This window comes from Calliopsis andreniformis, chromosome 5 (assembly GCF_051401765.1).
Source record: "Calliopsis andreniformis isolate RMS-2024a chromosome 5, iyCalAndr_principal, whole genome shotgun sequence".
Taxonomy (NCBI): domain Eukaryota; kingdom Metazoa; phylum Arthropoda; class Insecta; order Hymenoptera; family Andrenidae; genus Calliopsis; species Calliopsis andreniformis.
In genome coordinates this window covers 6,486,439-6,506,669 of record NC_135066.1, presented here as the reverse complement: position 1 = coordinate 6,506,669, position 20,231 = coordinate 6,486,439, and the positions used below count along the sequence as shown (strand labels likewise).

Sequence of the window (20,231 nt, the reverse complement as noted above, 5' to 3'; positions counted from 1 at the left end):
TAGAGGGTCAGTATGATAAGCGATGTCTGTTCAAAGTAAATCAGATTGCTGCTTGCACGAACTTTCCAAATGAAAGTTCAAGAGCTTTTCTCGACAACATGTACCTGGTTATATCTGTTGAAAATACATTACTTGTAAAAGTAAAATTGTGTACTCAACATTCCTTTTGTCTCCTTTGTTTGTTAATTCTATTTAATGTTAAACTAACTACTAAGTGTAATTGATATTGTTAAGCACAATGAAAGGGACGAGAGGATGAGCAAATATGTGCTCGTGTAAAGATGAATACGTTCTAGAGAACCGGGTGTAAATCGCTAATCAGTTGATTGATGGCGCAAGAGAGCAAGTACGACACAATAGAACGAGATATTGTGACGATGTTAACGAAAATTATAATGAAAATGGACAAGATTAATACACTATGTGGTTTTCCTAAGATGACTTATTCGGTCTCTGGTTTATGATGAATCTTAGTCTGAACTAGGAATGATAATGAGCGTAATTTATTTCTGTAGGTACTTTATGTTTTGCGTTCGTAGTACTTTGTAACCTGTGAAGTCAGCACTTAAACAAGAAACGCTTTAAATGTTCTTAAGTAACGTACTAAAAACTATAAAGGGTGTACAAGAATGCTCCCAGTCTAGAGAAATGTTTAAATGACGCATTAACTTGTTTTCTCGAGCTCGCAAGTTAAACCTATTTTACAGTTAGAATTTTTAAATCTTATTAACAGAATTTAAAAATCTTTTTAACCCATTTCTACGAAAGAACCAGAAGCACTAGTATTTTAAGGTGAATTCTGATAGTTCCTCTAAATAACGGCAGACAGCAACAGCATATCTAAGATACATTCGTGTATATCAGCACCTGCATTCTAAACTTTATCTAAAAGATGCTCGTCCTCTTCTTTCTCTTATCAGATTATGTACTGCGAGCTATTCGAATATATGGACACGATGATGGCCTCGTTTACTATACACAGGTATACGTTTTATATTGGAGTTCTATTCAGCTCTTGAAGCTACTATAAATATTTCGGAATCAAAAAATATGTTCTCAGAAATAGAAATGTATTACATTTTTCATTCTTTACAAGTCGATCAACATGGCCCAAATTATACATGATGTTTCTAAACGTGTGGAACAGTTTTCCAGAATAGGTTCTAGATACGAAGATAATGAAAAAAATACATGAGCATATGTACAAGATTTCCTGCATATGTCCAGGAAACGCTTAAATTTTTAGTTGTACGCTGTTTTGTGTTGTATAAAGGCTAACTCAGAATTTGCAACCTTTATAGGACCACATAAAATTAGAATAATAATTCTTTTACCGTTTGTTATCATTTCCTCCCTCTCGACGAATCTACCTATGTGTCACAAATAAGAAATAGTTCGCTAGAGTAAAGAAGGGAAAAGCAAAAAGAAATTATGAAATACTGTAATAGAATTTAGCCATAACGTAAAATAGAAAGGTACATTTTATATTGCACATAAAAAATCAGTATAGAAGAGCGAAGTAGCTTCATTATATTTTACAAATAATTTTGATGTCAGTCAGCTGTCTAGTAATCCAAACCATCACCATCATTGTTATCGAACTGACATTGGATGAATCAGTGATGGACGGTACGAATATTTATTTCCGTCGGACGACCGACAAATGGTTGGCTGAGTTACACCTACATGACAAAGAGAGACTCAGACCTATCATGTCGAACGTACATTATACTTTAATCTGTATGTTAATATTACTCGCACTGGCTTTTTATTTAGATGCTACAGATGCTACATTTAGATGCATTAAATGTATAGTCTTAATCGATATGAAAAATATAGAATTCATATCTTCAAAGAAAAGACAGTACACTAACAAAATTTTTTCATTTAAGCCAAGAACAAGATCCTTCTATTTTAAATATTTATTATTTTCGAAAAATTCTTTCCCATTCTTCCTTGGGCATCTCAAGAACAAATAGTTGTACAGCCTGATTCTTGTTTACAGAAAAAGACAGAATCTTTAAGTTTCTTTTAAGTGCATGCTAAATAGATCTTCAAATTTAAAATTTTGTGAGATCGTCGGTGGCTCTAGGGTGTCGTTCTGGGGTTAAAAATATGGGTTCAAGAAGACAGTCCATAAAACAGTATTGAAATTGAAAACTCTAAAAGTCAATATCTCAAAAACAAAGACACGTGACTTAAATCATTTTGCCTTACAACCACAGGTATCTGAAAAAACAACTGAACAATACACTCTAGCTCTAAGGTTCATACATACAAAATGAACAGAATCATGGTTTCTCGACTCGTACTGTTTCTCAACTAACGAATTCATATGTAACCCTCTACTTAAACTCTTCACGGGGGGAAAAATATCGTCATTAAGTTTTTGTAAGTTCTGCAGGGAAAGCTCAGGAAGGCTCGCGTTACATGGTTGAACACGGAAGAGGTTAAAATTCGATCAGACGCGAAGTATCCGTTAAGCGAAATATGCGAGTGGAAGTAAATGCAAGGCTGGCTTCCTCGAATCGAGGCACGTATGCCTCCCGCGCGTCGTTCCGCTCGCCGTTCGACCTCCTAATCTATCGGTATTTACATAATAGACGAACGGAAGAAAAGCAAAGGTACGCTCGAAACGAGGGCGCAGCGTAAAAGCGTGGACGTCTGATGCGCGGGAGTGGAGGTTGTACGGTCGGCGGCGGAGTAGCGGCGAGTTATAAAACGTTAGTCCCGAGCCGCGATCTCCCGGGAATATCTAGGTGGAATAAAGTCTCGAAAAGGGAGGCATAAACGGCGTCGGCTCTATTACCGAGGCAGGACTCTTGGCGAGCGTCGTTCCTCTCGGTAATAATAGAGGAGACGTCGTTGGCGCGTCTTTAACGCGCGCTTAACGCGTCTTTAACGTGGCTGGTTGGTGGTCACGTGAAATCGCTGCTAATCGTAGATGGAATGGGCGATACAGAGGAAGTGAGGAGAACGAGATCACGGCTAAATAAGGGACATTGGGATCGAGCGGGTCGAATGGTCCTGGCCGAGTCGAATGCGTGTGCCGCGGTGGCGCGACCTTATTCGAACAGGATAGTACCTAATGTAATCACGATAATGGCCGTGCCGGGTCAACCGAGAGCCCTACGCCATCGCTCTCGGCATCCCAGACATTCCTGTATCATCGCGTGATCTGGACATGAAAGGGGAAGAGGAATGGGAATGGAGTACTGACAGGAAGAAGAGGAGGAGGAGGTTGCGAAAGGGAGGGAAACGGCACTACCGTGGAATCCCGATTACCGCCCGCTAACGGGCTTCCGAACAATCGTCGCCCGCCGACGCAACGTCGTCCATCCACGGAATTGCGACTCGACTTTCGATCGATTTGCCAACAAATAATTGCCGCGCCGTTCGACCGGGGCCCTCCTTTTGGCTATCGATTCCCGCCAGAGGACGCCTTTCAGTCTACCCGAATTCGTCCCCGCGAAACTTGCGCCCCGCTCGCGGCCATAAAACCGAATGGAATTCGCCTCGATCGTTTTACATCGAGATAGGGACACTGACGATGCTTTTTACTGCTACGGCTTTTACGACGGCCTACGATCCGCGTAAAACCGAATAAAAAGTACCCGGGACGAGGGGGGTCCCACCGAAACCTTCGACGAGTCGACGAGGCTGCCACTGACCTCGTTTGGGAACGACGGATGGCGAGGTAAATGTGACTGGCCATGTTCCAGTATCTACCCATCAATGGAAGTATTAATTTTTATTAACCAATGGATATGGAATTTCGTATCTATTCGCGCGAGCGCGAGGATGGTGATTCTCTATGAAAAACCGTATCAACAGTGTAGAATGATGGATCAACTTTTTTTATTTTCCGCCTCGTTTTCAAAAAAATTGACTTTGAATTTTCGAATATGTCATATGTTTGGAATATGTGTTAGCATATTTGGAATATCATTCTAAACAAAGAGTATTATATAAACACCGGGTCCATTTAATTCTGTTATTGAAGTATAGTGTATGAAACGTCTAGCTGTCGGGATAGAAGAGTACATACATTTCTGTACACGTTCGTAGTGTGTATGTTCCTTTTATAATAACGTAAATATGGGACGTATTAATATGTTCCCAATACCAGTGTTTCAACAAATTGTAAAAAAGAATTGAGACTACGTGTACATAACCGATATTCAATTAGCGACAAAAGAATAAATAAATACTTCCCCCCTCGCTGTTTTATAGGCAGGAGCATGGCATACTCTTGACAAACAGCCGAGAGCGCTGTTTCTCGTGGAAGTCCGACTGTACGGATCTGGGGTAGCAGGTGCGTGAGGAAGGAAACACGAGAAACGAGACCCTTAAACGAATTAACGTTCTCTGTGATTCGCGGGCAACTCTTGTCCAAGCGTAGCCACTGGACACAGAGGACAGAAGTGAGCTATCTGTCTTACGGACGGAAACTTTTCCTCCTAACTTCACGATTTCCCTCTCCCTAACAATTGCCGCAGAGATTTCTACCGAGCTTCCATTTCCTTTTACGAATCGTGTGGTACCCAAGAAAGATATGCGATGAATAGAAGGATTAAGTAGAATAGGCGATGGACTAGTATGTAAAGTAGACTTTACGTATATTTTTGTGCACGTTAGGCGTAGGTCTTGGAGGATTCTAGTGGTTTTTCGGGGCGTTGTTGAAAGGTTTCAATCCTTTCAAGACCATGAAGACTATGGACGAGTAACTTTAGGGCGTATTAAATTTAAGTTTGTTGAACATGTACATGTTCAATAACAGATATCAGAAAGTTTAAAAAGTGATTGTACGTGTCAAGAGAAGACGAAAATTAAAGTATATGACCTACCGTGCATAAGTATTTCGAAACTTTAACCCAAATAGCATACGATGTCTTGAAGACGTCTATTTTATGTCCATTTTATGCCTGAACGTCTTACGACGTAATTTGAACGTCTTAAAAACATTCGACAGTGTAGGTCTTAGAGACTTCTAAAATTTATATCTAAAAGATATTTTAAAGGCTGCTTTTAAAAATTCAAAAGAATAAGCCTAGAAAAAGGAACCCAGTAAAAAAATCTCTAGTATTCTAATATATCGATCAGTATTTCGTGATGGAGATAATAGATCAGGAGAAATGCATAGAAAAAGCAGTGGCTTTGTCGATAGTGAATTGGCGAAATTTGTATGCCCAAGTTCGAGACGTAGACGCGTTGGAAACAAGAAAGACGATTTAGTTCACGGTGAGGGGAAAATCGAGGGGCACGGACGACGTATATAAATCGGTATGTATGCATATTTCGCCTTTGATCGTTAAGTTGATTTGCATATTCGCGAAACTATCGGCCCCTTCGAAATTGATATATTCAAATGTGTCCGACACGCGTCGAATATCCTGTACGAAAATAACGGGGCTGTGTAACCGAGCCTCACGATAAAACGGTTGATCCAGTGACTCGTTACGCGACCAGTCGCGCGCCATTACGTATGCCCCAGCGAAAGATCGTCGGTTTCGCAGCCTTAATTGCGAACAGCGTCACAGGATAATTGATGAAGTAACGCGATTATAGCCGCGCGCTCGGATAATTCTGTGGATTGTTAGGAAAGCGGGCATAGTCGAACGTTAATAAATCGATCCGTAACACACAGAATCGGTTTGTCCTATCAACGATGGATGTTGTAGCTGAGCTTGTGTTTCGCCACCATTGAGCGCTGCCGCTCTATAGAAAATAGCTATGCAAAAACGTTTTATTCTGCTCTTCCTGGTAGTTTCTGCCATTCTGCTGTCGACTTTCATTCTTGTTTGCATGTAACCTTTCTTGCCATCGGTGGACTACACAATGAAGTACAAGTATATGAGTAAAAGTATGAAAGTATACTGTAAATTATTTATTTGGTCTTATTGTGTATGTAAGCGATAGGTATTAAATGTGTAGGTTGGGATAGACCTGGGTGATCAAGTAAATCATATGTTATAAAGATTATAACAATGTTTTGAAAAATTGTCACTCTATGCCATATGGAATCTAAACAATGTGATTATGTTTCAATGTACTTGTAGTCTGAGTGATTCCATAGTACATTTTATAATACGTTCGTACAATAAGAATTGGTTATTATAAAAACACATTTAACAAGAATTTAATTTGAATTTATTGAAATAAAAAAGGAGATTCTAGTCTCTAGCATGTGCCCATAGGTAAAATTTACAATATTTAAAAAGTTTGGCCAAAGCGTGGACTTTGAAACGCTATAGCCATCTAGCGACAACATCTATGAACTAACGTTCCGTTTAAAATATTTATGGAACTGAACAGTGTGTTTAATTATTAATTTCTACTAATTCCGGAATAGAATTATCATACAGACTCTACAATTTATGATACAACGAAATCCAATACCGAAATTATTTATTGATCAGTCTAAACTAATTCAAATGTACATCTATATAACAAATTAAGTTAAAATTTATTTATTAATTTACCTGTAACCACCCGTTCAAAGCGTTTAATACTTAATAATTCAATATGCAACAATTCTGAAAATAAATATGACATAATTATTGCAAAAGAACAGTTTTTGGAAATTTACGTTCCATGAGTCGAAATTAAAGCGCAGACGAGGGTTGAATAGGAATTCTCTGTTCACCCTTTAAGCATTAGGTCACAAGTGTCGCCGCTACATGGCGCTAATAGTATTATTCCAGATATAGGGGTTAAGTTATTCGAAATCGCCATTAGATGGCGCCAAACGTCTCGGACAGCCCTGAGATGTTCACTCCGAACATTACCTACGAATGGTCAAACTATTCACTAGTCAAATTTAGTCTTGGGTAAACCAGGGTAGTCCAGAATAGTCTAGGGAATTCCTCTAGAGAATCGTCAGGACTATTCGACGCCATCCAGAGACTTCGAAGTGACCAGAAGAGTGAGAACTCATCACTGAATTGCGAGATTCATCGAACGAAGAATATTTCCGAAAAATTAATGTTTACAAATTATATTTATAAAATTAATATTTAATACTGTTAATTTAATGTTGCGGTATTTTTTTCATATGTACATAGTTCTTTAGTTATATGAAGAAGGGAAATTTTAAATTTTACAACAATTTGATGTTTTAAAACAATAATTTATTTATTCCGTAAAGAACTATAGTTGTCGTGTCGCTAAGCCTAGTGGACAGGTTATTGCATCCGCTTCCTTTAAATAGTTATCGTTTACAGTACCGACAGATTGATAAATTCTATATAATACTTCTTAAATACTATTTAACGTATTTACATGTTGCGCATCCTTCAAAAGAGATGCTTCTTTTCCTCTTTACTTTCAATAAGAAACAACAGTGTTCTTATATTACAAATACCTTCCGGTAGATCAGTTTTTTTTTATTTTCAACAAAGTAAAATGCAGTTTTACACGAGGCGGTAATATTAACAATTTACGTAAAATTAATTAATATATTTACGCACATTTTGTCTTTTATATAATATTGAAACGATACATCTATCAATGATATGAGAAGATATCTTAACATATAAACTTATTTTTAACAATAGAAACCAAAAATGTAATTCGTAACAACAAAGTACACGCACCTGTCTTGAAGTTTTAACGTTTTACACCTAAAAAGTTCAGATGTACTGCGTTATAATTACGTTTCTCAAGACCACACGAGACAATTATTCGCGAGGTAGATAATTCCGTTTCGAGAACTGGAATTAAATATTTATTTAAATAACTTAAATAACTGAAAATTTAGTAATTTGAAAGTTTGAAGTCGCTCACATTAGAAATAATAACTAGAACTCGAGGTGACAATTGTAATTATTACCAAACACTGCTATATTTGTAGGATATAGTTGATAAGCTTCATTTTTACCTGTAATATTCTCAAAGTTGCTCGTCTCTTTTTTTAAATACATAAACTTTGGAAGAAGGTTCAATAATGAAACGAGATGTATCGCGTTACTTTTATATAATTGACAAAAGTACGTATCAAAAACGTACAAGAACGAAACAATTAATATTCAACACTGTAACTTATCTCTATACAAAACAGTATAATATTAATGAAACATCACGTGTAAAAATCGATTTATTGACCCCCTATTCAGCAGCATTTCTAAAGACTTGCAGGTGTTCGCTGCAGTGTAATCTTTAATATTAATGTATCGTTGCTCTTTACCTAGAATCCGTTGTCTTTAGTTTATACTATCACAATAAGTGCATACATAACGTAAATCTTCATAAAACAATAATGAACAATTCATAGAAACGACATTTAGTACTTTAACTCAGTTTCTTATCAACTGAAACATAGTTGATATCTGAAGAGTATAAAAATAAGAAGAATAAAACAGTATCAATGTTAACAAAAATCCTTCTGATTGACAGTTACTCTAATTAGCCATCAAGGAGTGCGCCACTTAGTTTTCTTTAACTGATAGCCAATAGTACTCTTCGGAATTTCTTAAACATAAAATTATCCATTACTTCATATCCACGACGCTTTTAATGTCTGAATTTAGTGTCTGAAAACTTCATTAATGAAAACAGTTAAGCATTAGGATAATAGAATAAAATTCGCATTCACCTTCGCTTCTGAATCGTCTAATACATGTACTGCGCTTCAGATCGAATAGACTCAACAAAATTGGTAGCATCAAGGATGTTCAAAATGGAGGATCTTCTCAGAGAAATCACGATTCAGTTTTCTCGACAGCAGCCTCTTCTTCAATCTCGACTTTCAGATCCTCTTCCGCTCCTACTTGCTCGTCTGACCTTTGGTCGTCTTGTTCCACTTGCTCATCGACGTTAATCTCTTCCTCTTCCTCTTCAACATAAGGCAACATCTCCTCCTTTACCATGATACTTTCTTCCTCGTTGTTCTGTTGTTTTGTCTCCCTTGATGTAGCCTCAATAGAGTTCTGAACATTCTCAGTAGGAGTAGGAGCTTCTCCTGGGCGATGAAACGTTAGAACGTGATGATCCAATTCGGCCCTGAAGAAGAACTTGAGGGTGCACTTGGAACAGTCATAGGGGCGAGCACCCAGACCATGTTCTTGCAGCATATGATTCTGAAACAGAGTCAAAGAGAACTTTTAGTGCCTTACTTACATTTGTTATGAAGTTATAATATTGACACTATATTAGTTGTGAAGTTAATTTTATGATAAAAATGAAGTACCTGAAGGCCGATAGGTGCAGTAAAAAGGGACTGGCAAATGTAACAGCTAAGAGCAGCACAGCCAGCAAAAGTGTGCTCTATCAAATGACTTTGCAGCTGCAATGGACTGCTAGCTTCAAAGAGACATAAATGACATCGCAAAGCCTCTATGGAAGTTTTACTTGACGCATCCAGGTGCTCCTTTCTCACATGTTGCTGTATCTTAGCTTCCGTTGGAAACGACATCTGAAAATAAATGTTTATTAAAAGACTGTAACTTGAAAGGCATTAACTCTTAACTATTGACGCAAAGTCTGGAAGACTCCATGCGATACACTTATTAATATTCTTATTTAAATATGGAAGAGTTTATAATGAAAATTGGGTATATAATATGTCATACTTCGTCTCTACGTTCCAATTACTATCATATTAATTCTATAAATATTTAATGTCCATAAGTCTTCACCGAACTCTTCGCATCTTAAAATTGAATATCTGTAGTTAATGATTAAAGATTTAGAAGATATTTTAATCCATCGACTAAAATCATTTTAATTTAACAATTAACCTAGGAAATATTAATGAATAGAGTAATGGGTATTAAAAGACTGTTATGGAATTTAATATTGTCCCTCGTTAGTTAAACATCACAGTTTCGATCTACTGATTAATAAACCAAAACCTACTTTCCGTGACGAAATGAAAAATGTCTTTGATATAAGGTGTTCGATAACAAGCATCAGAAATTTTATGATTTGATTCTATATGTCGAAATAAGACGAAATTGTAGAATGCTGAAATTGCTTTCAAGACTTCGTTCTCGAGATATTAATTAGTAAAGGAACGCCTGAAATGTGTCTGACTAGACATATTCAACTGTCTTGTTCTACTAACACCGCTCTGTCTCATACAGCTACGGAAGAAAATAGAATAAGCCCTAAGTCAGACACATCTTACTCACATTCAGACGTATTTTAGGCGCATCTTTAACAAATTTAATTAATTTACTTTAATTTTCGTTCTATTTTGACTTATAGAATCACTTTTGACAATTTTTCACATCTGTCGTCGAACATTTGTATCTCAATAAACCAATAGAAATCTTTCCATAACGAAACCTCCTACCCAATGCTACTACTTAAACAAAAATTGTCAGCAATGTAAGTGACTAACATCTCATAGTTTCCTATTACCTGGCACTGGATGCACGTGTACGTATTCGATCCAGACCCAGCATTCTCGTGCTCCGCGAGCCTGTGTTTCTCCGCTTCTTCGGGATCTTCGAATTTCACTCCGCAATCCTGACACCTCTTATTATCGTTCGTCTCGTTTCCCCTGTCCTCCGCTTTGAACACACGCTCGGATTCCCATCTATCACTGGACCCCTCCCACTGAGAGTCCTTGCTCGATATCCAGCCTCTGTCGCACTTAACCCTAGCGTGCTCGTAGGGCGAATTCAAGATAGGAAGACCCTGAGAATGACGGATATAGCAAGACTTGCAGACCCTCAGAGATTGACCTCCACCGCTGATATGGTTAGGAGGCAAGCTAACAAAGTCCTCGACGGAGTAATCCCTGAGACAAAGGCAGCAGCTTGGGTTCTGGCTCTTCTGACTGGGACTGGGGCTGGACTCAGCGCTTCTGGTCCCTGTCGAGGTTCTGAGGTGATGCCTAGCGTGAAGACGACATTCTAGATCGCTGATTAGTGTTTGTCTGCAAACGACACACGCAGCTGGAAGGTGGGGAAGGGAGCCATCGAGTCTCTGCTGAGGGTCCACGTTCTCCAGACTGTGTCTCTGCACATGTTCCAGGAACTGTGACTCTGAAGCCAAGCTCCCGCGGCAAACTATGCAAGTATCGCTCAACTGGATCTTGCAATGCTTCTGGAGCTTATGCTCCGCCAGAGTTGCTCCTGAAGGACACACTTCGTCACAAATGTTGCATTTGTGACGTCCACCAGGTTCGTTCGAGGCGTGCTGAATTCTGGTATGAGATTCCAGTTCGGTTCTAGAGCGGCAAACCTCGCCACAATATGCACACGTCATGCTAACGCTCGATAAGGACTTGTTCTGAGGTTTCGCGGGTGTATGAGCCAGCTTCTTATGGGCCTGGAGCTCTGCTTCTGTCGCGAATTCACCCCTTTCGCATAATTCGCACTGTTGGGATCCTGTGTTCGTGTAGTTTGGTCGTTTATTGTTGTTGTCCCGCTGGTTCAGTGAGTTGTTGTTGCTTGATGCTGGAGATCGTCCCCTTTTCTGAGACTTTGGCTGCAATAAAAAAATGTGAAAGGTAAATAAATGGAGGAACACTTTTTGTAATAAAGTCTAATGAAAGTAAATAAAAAACGTCAGTAATTAACTTTCACACTTTTTGAGTCTTGCCAAATATGACAGCGAAAATGACATGGAAGCAAATTCCAACTGTCTATAACTCAAACTGAGAAGTATCTCTCTGAGTCCATAGTACTCTTCCCTGTATTACTTAAATACCCACCTCTTCTTGAGACCTAGGTGGTCTCCCTATTCGTCCGTTTTCTCTAGCCTGATGATCGCTGGAATGATGCGCCTGTGCAATATGTCTATCGAGCAGAAACTCAACAGCAAAGCCCTCTCTGCAAATTGGACACCTGTACAGGTTACTCGAGTGGCTCGCCAGGTGAAGTTGCAGCTCCAGCTCTGAGGTACAGCAAATCCCGCAAAACACGCATCTCGGTCCCGAGTTCCCCGTCACACCCGGAGTAGACGCACGACTTCTGGCGGCTGGACTGCTATTCGTTACAGCGGGTGGTGCATGGACGTTTCTAACATGGTTCGCCATCTCAGACTCACTCCTGAAGAAGCTTCTCCCTTCCCCAGGCGCGTTTCCTGGCGAGTTCTCGTTATTGGGTACCATACAAGCGTTGCAGCGATATATTCTGCACTCCTGGCTATGCTTCACAGCAAAGTGGACCTGTATCGCCACCCTCGAATCGAAAGTGTCCCTGCACAAGGCGCACCTGTAGAGATGATGAGCGTGACTATCGAGCAGGTGTCTCTGAAGAAGGTCAGGATGAGGGTACAGCTTCTTGCAGGCACCGCAAGAATACTCCTTGCTGATCTGGCCCAGATAGTGTTTCGTCAGATGCGCCAGCATGTCCTCCCTATCCTGGAAGGTGGCTTCACATTTCGGACAGGGTTGCCTCATAACGTCGTTTCGTTGGTCAGCTTGGAGGTGCCTGGCCACGTGCTCCCTGAACGACTCGAAATCCTTCAAGGCTGCACCACACTGACCACAAAGTAGAGTCCCAGCTGTGTAGCCAGCCTCTGCTGACCTGGAATGCTTACTGGTGAGGTCTGCAGGCTCGGGTAGCGACTGTTCCACACTTTTCTGACCCCTGGAGCTTTTCAAGCCTCCATAGCTCCCATTTATTTTCGCATCCACGTATTCTCGACCTTCAACTGGACCTACGCGTCTGTTTTCGCAGTGCTGGAGGACGTAATGCTCCGCATAGGCAGCCGCGGAGGCACAGGGGATGCCGCAGAGGGGACACATCATTAACGCAGACCCAAAACCGTCTGTTCTGTGAATAGAAACTAGATGGTCCCTCAGCGAGCTCAGCGTGGAGAACTTCATCGTGCACTGATTGCAGGTGAACGCGTTCTCATAGTGCTCCTTCTCCGTGGACCTCTCCGACTCCTCTTGGTACTTCCTCTCCTGATGATCCTTGGAGATGGATCCCTCTGGTCGATCCAGCACCTTGTCGCGGTGGTAGGCAATATGCTCGCTGCTCCTGCTAGGCGACGGTGGCACAGCCACGTTCTCGCCGCTCAGAATCGCTTGGTGCATCGTATGCACGTGCATCTGCAGTTGCTGCATGCAGCTAAACGAATCGCGAGTGCAGTACATGCAAGCGAGCTTCAGGGGTGAATTGAGAATCGGCGTGGTCGAGGCACTGCCCTGAGACCCTTTTAGTCCAGATTTTGGATTCAGAGCTAGATTCAAGGACGGCGATGGAGAGCTTGGTACAGGCGGTGACGATGTACTATGAGATGAGACACTTCTTCTGCCGTAGTCCATGTCTTGTAATTTATTTGTTCCATGGGACTGATGCTTCTTGTGGGACTGCATGTGGGAGGTTAGCGCTGCTGCTGTGTTGTAGCCCCTCGAACAGGCAGTGCATTGGTATGGTTTTTGCGTGTCGTGAGTCTTCATATGGATTTTCAGGTGGTCACTGGAAATGCAAATGCTTGTTTAGATAATTATCGAATAATCATAATATAATTATTGTGTAATTCAAAAAAACAGACTTTTACGACTTCCGGTCTTTGTGTAGTTAATCAAGTTTATTCATCATTTTAGTTTTACTTCGAAAACATGCAAATATAGTTTTCCGTTGTAACGAGTTTGGCTTTGCTTTTTGTTGTATGTCGAGTCTTAATCGTCTTTCCTCTCGACTGACAGAACTGTCAAAATTATTTTCGTCTGTTTTAATATTTATAAAGCCGGAAACCAATAGTCAAGAACCAGGTCTTTTCAGTTGAATGCACTAACTTGTTTGGAATTAATCATCAGTGACGCGAATGGAAGCTCTTTTAAAATAATCCTGGTCGATATTCTAGACTAGGGGATGTTCTATTAAAAGAATTACTTCTTTAAAGGAAATCGCGACATGACACGTTTCAGATAAGTGTGAATCCGTGAATATAAAATTGTCGTTTTGAATGAAGAAGTTAGCACTTTTAAACATTTTCTTAGCTCTTTTAAAAAGCTTAATTATTCGGCGAAAATCAGCTGTCCTTCGACGAATAAAACTAAATACTGTAATTACGTAAGATAAGGTAATAAATGTAAGTCTACTATTACTCTAACAGTCTACTATTACTCTATTTCTTCAAACAAGTATAAAATATAAAGTAATCTAAAACTAAACACCCAAGAGTTAAGACTTAAAACTCCTAACTCATTTGCAAATTACCATTTTCAAATACAATAACTAGTAACCATATTTTTATGAAATAATTTAGTTACATCACCTACAAAGCATACTCCGTGAAGAAAATAGAAACCAATCCCTGACGCGAGCACTACTTCTCCCGTTTTCCAAAAACTTTCTAAATTTCCCGTCACCTCTTCAAATTCTCCTAAACCTGCGATCAAGCCTTCCGCTCACAAGTAACTGCAAACTCTAGAATGACCGCGGAAATTTCCGAAGTACTTTCGAGGAAAACTCGTGAACGAAGTAGAGGAATCAGGAGTACGCTCGGGTTCAGTGGTACCTCCAAAAATAAAAGTCGCGGGCCAAATGATACAGACGTCGGAGATCAACAATTTTCGCGTGGCTATAGATATAGCACGGGGGCACAAATGAATAATTCAGCGGGGTCTGGTGGAAAACTAAATCCGTTATAAGGCCAGGTCACTCGTCGCTCGGACTGGTCAGTGTCTCAGCCTGCTGAAATGAAGACAGACGGCAAATTTGCTCTTGCACTTTACGCTTGAATTATTCATGCCACCGTCAGGATTATCGGCTGGCTAGGCTGGCCCACGTCCTGTTATCGCCTGTGTATCATTTCCCGTGTCCTTCGTGCTCTGGAGCAAGACAGAGACAGAGGGAAAAGCAGGGAGAGAGAGAGAGGAAAAAAGCTTTGAAGACCAAGTGCCAGATTCGTTTATTTCTTAGCGACCTATTAGTGAGAAGTATTTCCGAGTCGGAGCCATTTCATTGACATAATTGGTGGTTCGAAATCTTTATTTGCGTTCGTTTGACTTTCGTGGAGATTCATTGATTTTATGTAATCACGTTTCAGTTGGCGTTCCATTTTAGTTCCACGTTGGGTAAAGTCAAAGTTGTGATGGGGGTACTTGAAAGTAGGGTCGAATATTAATTGAAGAAGAGTATGAAATATTTTTATGAAAATGGCGTTTTCTTGTTGAAGTATTCCATGCCAAATCATGTTCAAAATGGGATGAAATGTATGTAGTTATTTTTAGATGTTCTATCTTGGAGAGGAACTTATTTTATATGTAGAAAGTCAGGCAATTTGGTTAGATTTTTTCCCAATTTAAAAACATCCAATTTTCAGTAAGAAATTTACAAAATAGGAATTCCTTTCTACTTTTGAACACTAAAAAACTAAATTTTCAATTTAAAAAATATTACTAGAATAAGTCGAAACGTCTAGGGTAAGAATATAGAACTTTCGCCCTTTGAGTCAATGAATTTCATAGATTTGTACTTATTCTAAATGATTTTTCTCAACTACGACCCAGTTACAGTAGTCATGCGGTAGAGTGTTTTGTAAATAAAAAAAATGACCAGTCGTTATCTCTGAAGGAAGAAACTCGTCGCGAAAAAGTCTCTCAGAGAAGCTAAGGGAAGAGGAAATAGAAATAAATGGACCAGAAAAGCTCTACCTAACGTACCTTTACTACATTTATCGTGAATCCTCCTATTTTCTCAACTTGCGGCTTCCTGGGTCGTAGGAAACACTTGAAGCATTTAGAAGACAATTTAAAGCACCATGAGACTCGATTTTGAATATTAGCAATATCGAAAATGAAACTTGATACAATTAACATAGAATTTTCATATGCCTAGAGCATTTTTCAACTTTTTAGAAAACAATTAAGTATACTAATCTTTCTATCAACCTTCCTAATCTACTACCAATAAAGATCTATCGTAGAAGAACAATTTTCATCAAATCAAGAACTTCAAGTGTTATACTTCTCTTTTCTTTTTCAAAGACGAGACAGATGTATTGGACTGATCGTCGACGATCTCGATCATACACTAAGATCCCCCGCGGCTACAGGATCTATGTGAGAACCACGGGGGTTTTCACCCTTTTGTTGGGTCACCCAAGCCGACTGTCAAGCCGCAGGAACGAATAGAGATGTGGCGTAAAGATCCAGCAATGCGATTGTAATAGTGGCTGACAGGCAAAGTCTCTGTTAGGACTCTCAGCTGTGCTCTTAGGACACTGAGAAAGACTGATTCTTTCTTGACTTACAAACAGAGACCATAACTATTATAACTAGACTTCGAATTTCATGAAAATACATATTTTTACAAACATAACAAAAGAGGTGGAACCTAAATAAAAATTTGATTTACTTTTCAAATACCTACTATAACTTAAATTCTTTTTTTGCGTAATATACATATGTATTTATTCACATATTTGAAATTCCCATAATAAAGTTATTAAAAAATAGTGTAATTTTTGAAATTTTATATTTCAAATTTAATATTTTATATATTTCGTTCAAACTTAATGTAGATACACCTGACCAAAAAACTATCCTACATTCTAACATAAAATATTTCCCAGTTCAACCACTCTCCCACTCCATAGAAATACACATCGAACTTGATCACAAATAACGATATTAACGATGCATTCATACAAGAACGCAAGGTAATTGTTAGCTCCAGATCCCTATTCAAACTTCAGAAGTGCATTCCATGCTATAAGCTCATCGTCAGCGAATCGTGAGCGCGCAGCAAAGAGACTATTTAATTTCTCAGGTAAAGGGGAAGTCCCGAGCGCGACGTAATCGTCCAAGCGTCGGTGGACGAGCAGCAACCAGGCACTTGACTAATGTTCTACCTGTTGTCCCGTAACACCTATGCGCCTACCTGTCCGCTCACCTGGACGCAAAGACTGGGCCCCCTTCTCGCGCACGCTCGCGCGTATTCAGGCTTGCAGGCCTGCGGAGACCGCGGCGAGAAGCATGTAGACACGGCTCGAGCCAGGGAAAAAGGTTCGTGGCTCGCCTTCGTGCCACCCTTTCGCGGGCCCTCCGACCAGCTTAGCATTATAATACGCTGGACGAGTCAATACGCGCGCGCGACCAGGGACGCGAGGAAGAGAGAAATAAAGATAGGAAAAGAGGTCGACGGCGAGCGCTGGCAGGGTGAAAGAAAGAGTCACGTAAGAGAGTAAGCTTGACTAATGCACGCTGAGGCCACGGTCGTCGTGTGACCATTATTCATTTGTCACCCGTTGGATCAGTCCCCTGGAATCGGGGCCCTCAATTTTCACTTTTCGGCTGTCCCTCGTCTGATGTTTCTCTATGAGCATTCGGATTACCGTGGGGTACTTAATGAAACTTTGAGATTTCTGTCTCTTTAGGAGTTTAATCCTAAAATGTTCCTCGTGTCTTTTATTTATTTCAGAAATTATCTTCACTTTCTAATTACTTTGCTCGAATAGAGACTATTTCGTCGAGGTTCCAATGGTTGAATTACACGGACTGAAGGATGAACGATAGTTTGAAAAATGGCCTGATTTCTTCACCGAGGTGTCCCTTATTGAATGAGAGATAAATGCTTAAGTACTCTCGCTGCTTCTTTCTTTCTAAAGGAGTCCTTCGTTCATTCGAATAGACGCGCGAGTAGGTACGGATCGAGTTAGGATAATTGTTATGATAATCTCGTGCTCACCTCCGGGAGAAAGCAGCCTCACAGTGTGTGCATCGGTATCTTCGATCTCCCGTGTGAAGCTTCACGTGTCGATCTCTACTACGTTTGTGCTTGAACAACCTGGCGCACCAGCTGCATCGATAGGGCATCTGATCGCCGTGGCTCTGTAACAAATACGAGACAAATGATTGATTCGAAAATGCGAGAGAGTAAGTTAAACATTTAGGGAAAAGAATATTAGAGCACGACTCTTTAATTGCGTAAGTAAAACTGTAGTACATACAGTATGACTTTTATCATATTATAAGATTCAAAACTGGAGCACCCTATTGACAATTTTTTCGTATCCTTTCTTTCACACATAGCACCTGTTCAATCCTTTCTTATTTATCAACCTGCCCGCTTGTTATACATCTCACATTCGATCAGCAACAATGTGATCAAATATAATTCCCTTCCTCGTCGGTGAATCGAGAAGAAAGAGGATCGACGGGGGCAAGAAACCTCTAGCAGAAGAATTCCCCACGGTGGTTGTCACCCAGGTAGATCACTCTGACCGATATGATCGCGAACAGGTCGGGTCATTCTCTTTGTCCGTAGTTTTCTCTCTCTCTCTCTCTCTCTCTCTCTCTCTCTCTCTCTCTCTCTCTCTCTCTCTTTGTTTTTCAAGCTACGGCGACGCGCCTTGCTCTCTTTTCAAGTCGGTCTTCGTCCAGCGAGAAGTAAGCTTGGCACGTACGACTTTCGAGCACCGTCGGCTCCTTTGAAGAGACAATCCGGACGAAAGGGCGAAGCGATCGCCTCATCGTCCTCCTTCAAGATCTCTTTGCAGCCTGACAGTCGAAACCTTCGTAGATGGCGAGGAACAGCTCTCGCTTGGGGGCCGTGGTTCATGGTACTCGTTCACCGTTACAAGAACTCGACGATTGATTCCGATTTCGATGGTACAGGAAGAAGGAAATTATGCATACAGCCTATATTTCTCATATTATCATATCTGCGGTTGTAAGTCAAAATGACCTGAGTCACATATTTTTGTTTCCAAGAAATTGGCGTTTAAAGTTTTCGACTTTGATGCTGCTTTCTTAAACAATTATTTTTCACTGGAAACGTACTTTTAATGCCCTTTTAGGAAAGATTATGCCCTGAGATTTTACCTCGAATTTTCTGTAAATGTAGCATATGTTGTCTTGCCTTGTTACTACAAATATATTCCTTAAACTTTATGCATAATTATGTTAAAGAAAAGTCGAATTTAAGTATCTATGTCGGTTCAATTTTCATACATTAGAATTTTTTCATCTATGTATATCTCTTCAGAACTAAGAATATTGACTATTATTTTTTTAATATAACTATAGTATTTTTCTATTTTTCTATTAGATAAAATTCTCAATGGCGGCATTGTAAACGTGCAAAGAACCCTCTTTCGTCCATTTCCAAGTCAAGGCGCGAAGGAGACGAGGCAACGCGTTCCATCGTGCGGAGGACGCGTGGCTGATTCGAATTTTTCTGTTTTGCATGGCGGTGGCATTAGAGAGGCGCGCTCTTCCGCGTCCGAGCCGACATCCACGGGTCATCGTCGGGTCAAAATCTGTACCATGGCCCCATAACAGGTTGTACCGGTCAGGTTGTTTCGTCCAGGTGGCTCTCCTCCTCTTTGGAATCCTCTCCGACTGCTTCAGCCTCGATAAAATGTCACTTCCACATACGCGAGTTGAATCGCAGTTTGCTTCGGGCACAGATACAGCCCCGATAACGGAGATAGATTTCATTTAGAAGCTGCAGGCAAGGAAGTTGTCGAACGGCTTCGTGATCTTTCAAAGTTGCTAGGGCGTCTGTTCTACGTCTAATTTCAATAAATTTATCTTCCTACTCTCTACTCTCTTTCTGCCAAGTTTCAACCCTGTATCTCTAATAGCAGGGTGGTTACAAGATGAAACGCAATTTACAGTTTAAGCTCCATATCTCTTGTTTTATTGCATAGAAAACAAGAAAAATTCTATGAAGTAATAAATCATTCTCAATGTTCACTGTTTCATATTCACAGTAACTTCGTGTGTGGAATGCTGCTATTTTAAAAATTAGTAGTAGCATAGAATTTCGATAATTCTATGCAATAAAGTACACGAGAAAAGAGCCAAGTCCGAGATAAAGGTTTACGTGAAAGAGGTGGTTACCAGCAATTACCTGTTCGTGCTTCTTCAGGTAACTCAGTCGCGGAAAAGTACGGTCGCAGAATTGGCAGGGATAAGGTGCGCTAGCATTGTTCCCGTCGGCATTGACACCGACGTCAGCATCCACCTCAGGCTCCGACGGAAAGCTAGCCGACGTCGGCGTCGCGCAGGATGACGGTGTCTCTCCGCCACGACGCGAATTTGGCCCGCCATCCTCGCTGTGCCATGACGAACTTCCGGTCCCCAAGGCGTCTGCAACCGTTGAAACACAAATACTTTAGGATATCTTAAAATAAAACGCCAGAATTTTCTTTTTTTAAACCTTGTGTAATTTTTTTTAAAGAAATTGTGATCATTACTTCTTCTATTATAATGCGTTGAAAGTAAAGAAGAAATTGCTCTGGATCTAATGGAGAGGAATTGTAGTGTGTGATGAGCAGAAATGTGCTATTTGTATCAATAAAGAGAGAAAACAAAA

General features: G+C 40.2%; 1 protein-coding gene across 1 annotated transcript; it reads right to left on the bottom strand.

The window, feature by feature from the left end:
* Window positions 1-7,846: 7,846 nt before the first annotated feature.
* L (zinc finger protein Lobe) lies at window positions 7,847-19,845 on the bottom strand. Its single transcript, XM_076378102.1, has 6 exons — window positions 19,767-19,845; window positions 17,598-17,740; window positions 11,663-13,379; window positions 10,405-11,436; window positions 9,188-9,412; window positions 7,847-9,077 (listed from the first exon to the last, which is right to left on the bottom strand). The coding sequence occupies exons 2-6, from the start codon at window positions 17,723-17,725 to the stop codon at window positions 8,700-8,702; spliced, it is 3,480 nt and encodes a 1,159-aa protein (XP_076234217.1). The 5' UTR covers window positions 17,726-17,740; window positions 19,767-19,845; the 3' UTR covers window positions 7,847-8,699.
* Between the last annotated feature and the right edge of the window lie 386 nt (window positions 19,846-20,231).

Bases quoted from the DNA above. Each gene is read 5' to 3' on its own strand.
- L (XM_076378102.1), bottom strand. From the start codon at position 17,725: ATGCCCTATCGATGCAGCTGGTGCGCCAGGTTGTTCAAGCACAAACGT. The intron at 11,437-11,662 runs GTGGGTATTTAA...TTTTTATTGCAG, and splicing joins CACCTAGGTCTCAAGAAGAG to CCAAAGTCTCAGAAAAGGGG. The intron at 9,078-9,187 runs GTACTTCATTTT...ACTCTGTTTCAG, and splicing joins CTGCACCTATCGGCCTTCAG to AATCATATGCTGCAAGAACA.